The following is a 6,817-nucleotide window of genomic DNA, read 5'->3' as shown; positions in this document are numbered from 1 at the left end:
AGTTGGGTACTCAGGTTGAGTTGAGCACAGCTTTTCACCCTCAGACGGACGGACAGTCCGAGCGCACTATTCAGATATTGGAGGACATGTTGCGTGCTTGTTTCATTGATTTTGGGGGTTCATGGGAATACCGCTCGCGGAGTTTGCTTACAACAACAGTTATCAGTCGTGTATTCAGATGGCTCCGTATGAGGCTTTATATGGGAGACGGTGTTGATCTCCAATAGTTTGGTTTGAGCTGGGCGAGGCTAGGCTTTTGGGTACAAACTTGGTTCACAATGCATTGGACAAGGTGAAGGTTATTCAAGAGCGGCTTCGTACAGCGCAGTCAAGGAAAAGGAGTTATGCTGACAGAAAGGTTCGTGATGTGTCTTATATGGTTGGGGAGAAGGTTCTACTGAAGGTTTCACCCATGAAGGGTATTATGAGATTTGGGAAGAAGGGCAAGCTGAGCCCTCGGTTCATTGGGCCTTTTTAGGTGCTTCGGAGGATTGGGGAGGTGGCTAATGAGCTTGCTTCGCCACCTAGCTTGTTGTGGGTGCATCCAGTATTTCATGTTTCTATGCTCCGGAAGTATATCGGCTATCCGTCTCATGTCTTAGATTTTAGCATGGTTCTGTTAGACGGTGATTTGACTTATGATGTGGAGCCAGTGGCTATTTTGGAGCGGCAGGTTCAAAAATTGAGATCAAAGGATATAGCTTCAGTGAAAGTGCAGTGGAGAGGTGAGCCCGTGGAGGAGGCTACTTGGGAGACCGAGCGGGAGATGCGGAGCAGATATCCACACCTACTTGAGGCTTCGGGTACCTGTTCGAGGACGGATATTTGTTTAAGAGGGGGAGGATGTAACGACCCGGCCGGTCGTTTCGAGAGTTATAGCCCTGTTTCCCCATTTCTGCTTCCTTTTGTGTTCTTCAGCTATATTATGACATGTTGGGTTAGTTGCTTTGGGTCTGGAGTGGATTCGGAGAGGAATTGAGACGCTTAGTATCTTTTGGGAAGGCTTAAGTTTGGAAAGTTGACCAGATGTTGACTCATGTGTAAACGATCTCGGATGTGAATTCTGATGGTTCTGTTAGCTCCGTTAGGTGATTTTGGACTTAGGTGCGCATCCAGAATGTGATTTGGAGGTCTGTGGTAGAATTAGGCTTGAATTGGCAAAAGTTGGAAATTTGGCGATTTTGGTCGGCAGTGGAAAATTTGATATCGGGGTCGGAATGGAATCCGGAAATTGGAGTAGGTCCGAAGTGTCATTTGTGATGTGTGTGCGAAATTTCAGGTTATTCGGAGGTGATTTGATAGGTTTCGGCGTCCTTTGCGGAAATTAGAACTTTAGAAGTTCTTAAGCTTGAATTCGAGGGTGATTTTCTGTTTTGATGTAGTTTTGAGTGTTCCGAAGGTTCGACTAAGGTCGTATGTTTATATATGACTTGTTGGTATGTTTGGTACAGGTACCGAGGGCCTCGGGTTGATTTCGGATGGTTAGCGGATCAAGGTTGGATTTTGAGGAATGCTGAAGATTGAACTCAGCTGTCATAACCGCACCTGCAGAGTGGGGACCGCAGGTGTGAGCCCGCAGAAGCGGAGAAGGGGCCGCCAATGCGGCCAAGGCTGAGGTTGGCTAGGAGCCGCAGGTGCGAGAATTGGACCGCAGAAGTGGGTTCTGAGGGCCTAAGTGAGAACCGCACCTGCGATGTATTTTCCCAGGTGCGGCATCGCAGAAGCAACATGAGGACCGCAGATGTGGAAGTTCTGGGCAGAATGTATAAAAGGTGGACTTTGCGAATTTTAGTTCATTTTCCACCATTTTTAGTCGGCTTTGGAGCTTTTGAGAGCGATTTTGAGGAGGAATTCAAGGGTTTATCAGCAAGGTAAGTGGCTTGAGCCCTAATACTCGTATAAGTGATGATTTCCCGTTGTTTAATCATGTAATTAGTGAAGATTAGAGGTGAAAATGAGGGGTTAGGGCTTGGGATTTGGAGAGTTTGATTTTAGGATTTGAGGGACCATTTGATGTCGAATTTTGATGAATTTGGTATGGGTAGACTCGTGAGTGAAAGGGCTTTCTAGTTTTGTGATTTTTGTCGGATTCCGAGACGTGGGCTCGGGGGCCGGGTTTGGGTGAATTTCGGGATTTTGGTCTAAATTGATTGTTTTTCTTGTGGAATTGGTTCCTTGGCCTATATTGACTGCATTGTATTGCTTTTGGTTAGATTCAGGACGTTTGGAGGCCGATTCAAGAGGCAAGGGCATCGCGGAGTAGGATTTGGCTTGGTTTGAGGTAAGTAACACTTCCAAACTTGGTTCTGAGTGTCCGAAACCCCGAACTATGTGCTATATGATTAGTATTGAGGTGACGCACATGCCAATTGATGGGCTGGCGGCCGTGCACCGTGAGAATTGTGGCCTCGTTCATTCCATGGCACCCCTTAGTGTCTCTTTCTTGCTGATATCCGTGTTTCTGCTATGTGACTAAGCAAATGAGCTGTAAATCATGCTAAATATCATGTTAGGGCTTCACACCGATACTATTGAGACCTGAGTGGTCGTTTCTTGCTGTCATTCATTAGTTTCATCGATATTCTGTACTCAGTCTTATTCATGCATATCATATCATGTCTCATTCTCAGTTGTTATTATTTTAGCACATCATATCATTGTTTCGGGCTAGTTTCATGGCATTGTGAGCCTGTGTGTGTGAGACTGGAGAGTTATGACTTAGTGAGGCCGAGAGCCTGATTATGGGTGATAGTTATGGGATCGGAATGCACGCCGCAGCAGTTATGTAGATGATTATGATAGCAGTTGGGCTGTAGGAGCCCCTCCGGAGTCTGTAACACACCTCCAGTGAGCGCAGTTGATATTTTGAGGGATGGATCTTCCCTGGACATGGATCTTGTCCGAAGTATTTGTACCTGGAGATGGATCTTCTCCATAGGGATGGAATGTCCTTCCTCGGTACTGAGTGACGTTGTCAGTGATGTGTATATATTCCGGGATGGATCTTCCTTGGGCCGGATGGCCATATACAGTACCGAGTGTTTGAGCACTTAAGAGTGGAGGCACATGGTACATTTTCATGAATTCAGTGCATTGGCACGTAGAGATCTGCTGAGCTTTATACTTCACATTGTTCAGATTTGTATTTACTTTACTGCTTGAGCTAAGTACTTGAATTGAAAGAATGCCTACTTTACTGCACAATTTAATTTTGTTTACCTGTTGAGGTTTACTCCGTCACTACCTGTTAGCCCATAGTTTGGACCTGTTACTTACTGAGCTGGTGTACTCACGTTACCCCCTGCACCTTGTGTGCAGATCCAGGTATCTCTGGCCACGGTAGTGACTGTTGATTACTCCAGTTGCTGACTTCCATCGGAGATAGTGAGGTAGCTGCCTGGCGATCGCAGACCTGCCTTTCTCCTTCTTTATCTTTCCTTTAGTGTATTTTGGTATTCTCAGACTATGTAGTCTTGCTATATTTCAGAACAGTTGTAGTAGTTGCTCATGACTAAGTGACACCCGATGTCGGGCTTTTATTTCCGCATTTTGGTTTTTGAATTAATCTCTTTTACGAAATTTCAGCATGAAAAAGGCTATTATCTAATTTTTGATGAAATATCATTTTGTTTTGGAAATGTGACCGGGTTAGTTTTGGGTCGTGACACCATCGACCATGAAAAAGCTCCTCGAAGCGTGGTTTACTGATACACTAGTAAGCGTGCTTAACAAGCACACACCATGCACGACTACAGAGACCACAAGATGCCACCTATTGCAACGAGCAGACGAACGGGGCGACCAACCAGACCATGCAACGCCAGGTATAACCCACAATGTTACTAACAATGCAGGTGACAACCTCCTCGTCGCTGTTCTAAAGAGGATAGAAGAAATTGAGAGTGAAAATAAAGCGCTCAGAGATCAAATGAAAGAACACCAAGAACGAGTCGACAAGATACCGACGCCCCTAAGCTACTACCAAAGAGGGACGCCGGTAGTTTTGTAGAGCACCCGTATAGCGAGGAAGTAGTCCCGCATACCATACCAAAGACCTTTAAAATGTCGTCGTATCTCAGGATATACGACAGAACGACTGACCCCGAAGATCACCTGACTTATTTTGTCATTGCCGTGAAAGGCAACGAGCTCACTAAGGAACAAGTGTCCTATATTTTGCTGAAGAAATTTAGCGAAACCCTTAGGGGGCATTAACATGCTACTCAAAGCTACCAACCCGCTCCATAGAAACCTTCGACGAAATGGCCGATAAGTTTCTAATGGCACATTCCGGAGCCAAGAAAGCCGAAACAAGAGTAAACGACATATTCGCCATCAAGCAGTCCTTAGGAGAGGGACTGAGAGACTTCCATGCCTGATTCAACAGGGTAAAGATGACCCTACCAAACGTGTCCGAGGGGATGGCAGTCGTGACTTTTCAGAACGAGTTAAGTAGAGATGGCTCAAGAGTGACTAGAAAACTATTGAGCCGGTTGATGAAATATCCTCCAACCACTTGGGATGAAATCCACAATGCTTACTATGCCAAAGTCCGAGCAGACGATGATGACCTCAACAGACCAACTCGATGGCTCGTCTCGGTACAAACCGAGTCTAAGAAATAATGAAGAAAGAATATAAGAAGGGATCACCCGGTCTCACGATCCAACATGGAACGACATCAGCCATACGTCAGGGCCCCCGCCCCCACCTTTTTTCCGCTATGATGAAGGCCTATTCAGGCTGAGAATGAGGGCTCACTGGAATGAGATAGGTATGGCCCCTATTATCTGCTCACAATTTTTGTTTGTCACCTACAAAAATAGTCTATGACCTGGAGAAACTCAGAACGGAGGTGAAGTGGCCGTCAAAGATGAGATCTGTTCCGAGCACCAGAAAATCCGACGCCCTCTGCGAGTTTCACCAGGAGCGCGGGCACAAGACAAAAGACTACATCGCCCTCAAGCAAGAGGTTGTGAACATATTGCAGCAGGGACACCTCAAAGTGCTGCTGAGTGACAAGGGGAGAAACAACTTCGCCAGAGGACATGAACGCCAAGGCCTGTCGAAGCCACCGTCACCAACTCGCACTACCAACATGATTATCGGCGGCAACGATGACGTCTCCATCAACGGTGTCAAATTCACTATCACTCACAAGCTGAAAAAATCTATCACCCATGAACGGTATGACAGACTGGAAGAAAGTATCATCTTCGACAAGTCTGATGCCGGCAGTTTGACTTTCCATCACAATGACGCTCTCGTCATTACTTTGTGCACTCTAGATACCGATGTCAAAAGTATCTTGGTGGACGATGGGAGTGTGGCGTGCATTATCCATCCCTGAGTCCTCACCCAGATGAGACTCGAGAACAAGAGAGTGACACACTGCACCACACTAACCGGTTTGAATAACGCAGTTGAACAGACATCGGGAGAAACTACACTCCCCGTCTTGGTCGGCGGCATAACTCTAAAGAAGACATTCCACATCATGGACTAGGCCACTGCATACAATGCCATTGTAGAATGACCATAGATACATCCCATGAGTGCACATCCCCTCCAGCCTATACACCGACGTCGCATCCAACGCTTTTGAATACGGACTGGGGCTCATACTCGAGGTCCCTACCGGCGAAGTAATTTTCCAGTCCATAAGATGCCCAGATATAACTAACAACGAGGCCGAGTATGAGGCTGTAATTGCAGGATTGAGGCTAGTACTCAAGTATGGGGCGAAGCGGTTAAAACTCCGTTGTGATTCCCAGCTCGTAGTCAAACAAGTCATAGGGACTTTCCAAATCAAAGAACAAAGGTTTTAAAAATATCAGACCGAGATCTATAAGCTGCTACCCAAGTTCGACGAATGCCAGATCGACCAGATCTCGCGTGCGCAGAATGTTGAAGCAGACGACCTCTCCTAATTGGCCGCAGCCACCAAAAGCATCACGACCGGGGGATAAAAGCGTAGTCCACCTCCTCAAGTCATCGCTAGACCAAATCAATGTAAGATCCGTAAGCTTAACTTGGGATTGGCGCAATCGTATTATTGCCTACTTGCAGGACGATGCACTCCCAAACGACAAAAAGGAAGCCAAAAAACTAAGAATGCAAGCAGCCAGATACTATCTCCTCCATAGCGACCTATATAAGAGGATATACGATGACCCTCTATTAAAATGTTTGGGCCCAAACCAAACCCAGCGCGTCCTCGAGGAAGTCCATGAAGTCCATTGTGGTGCTCACTCCTGCAATCGAGCACTATTGGCCCACCATGAAAAAGGACGCCTCAGAATTCGTGAAGAAATGCTAACAATGTCAAAAGAACGCCCTAATAATTCACCAAATAGGCGAACATCTCCACTCAGTCACTTCTCTATGGCCGTTCATCAAGTGGGGAATGGATATCGTGGGCCCCTTCCCAGCAGAGCGAGGTAATGTACGATTCATTCTAGTTTTAACTAACTATTTCTCTAAATGGGTGGAAGTAGGAACGTTCACCAAATACGCAAACAAGAGGTAATCACCTTTACATGGAGAAATATCATCTGCCAATTCTGCCTACCCAAAGAGATCAGTTGCGACAGCGGACCCAGGTTCATGGAAAAGAAAACCGTCAAATTCTTCGAGAAATGGAATGTTAAGAGGATACTTTCAACGCCGTATCACCCGACGGGTAACGGGCAGGCAGAGTCCTCCAAGAAGTCTATATTAAACATCACGAAGAAATAACTCAAAGACGCCAAGGGACTGTGGCCGAAAATACTCCCAAAAGTATTATGGGCATATAGAAATATCCCAAAGACGAGCA

The 6,817-nt window shown here is 46.2% G+C and overlaps 1 protein-coding gene across 1 annotated transcript; it reads left to right on the top strand.

Moving 5' to 3' along the window:
- Window positions 4,422-5,350, top strand: LOC109232572. The gene is made up of 2 exons (XM_019398337.1): window positions 4,422-4,601; window positions 4,775-5,350. Exons 1-2 carry the CDS (start codon window positions 4,422-4,424, stop codon window positions 5,348-5,350), a joined length of 756 nt encoding a protein of 251 aa, XP_019253882.1.

The sequence above is a fragment of the Nicotiana attenuata genome, chromosome 9 (assembly GCF_001879085.1).
Source record: "Nicotiana attenuata strain UT chromosome 9, NIATTr2, whole genome shotgun sequence".
NCBI classification, from domain to species: domain Eukaryota; kingdom Viridiplantae; phylum Streptophyta; class Magnoliopsida; order Solanales; family Solanaceae; genus Nicotiana; species Nicotiana attenuata.
Note: the sequence above shows the minus strand (reverse complement) of the source record. Positions and strands in the feature narration are given on the sequence as shown.

What these genes read in the sequence shown, in the direction of transcription:
- LOC109232572 (XM_019398337.1), top strand. Translation starts at nt 4,422, where the DNA reads ATGGCAGTCGTGACTTTTCAGAACGAGTTAAGTAGAGATGGCTCAAGA. An exon ending in CAACTCGATGGCTCGTCTCG is followed by an intron (nt 4,602 to 4,774) that starts GTACAAACCGAG and finishes GGAATGAGATAG; the next exon opens with GTATGGCCCCTATTATCTGC.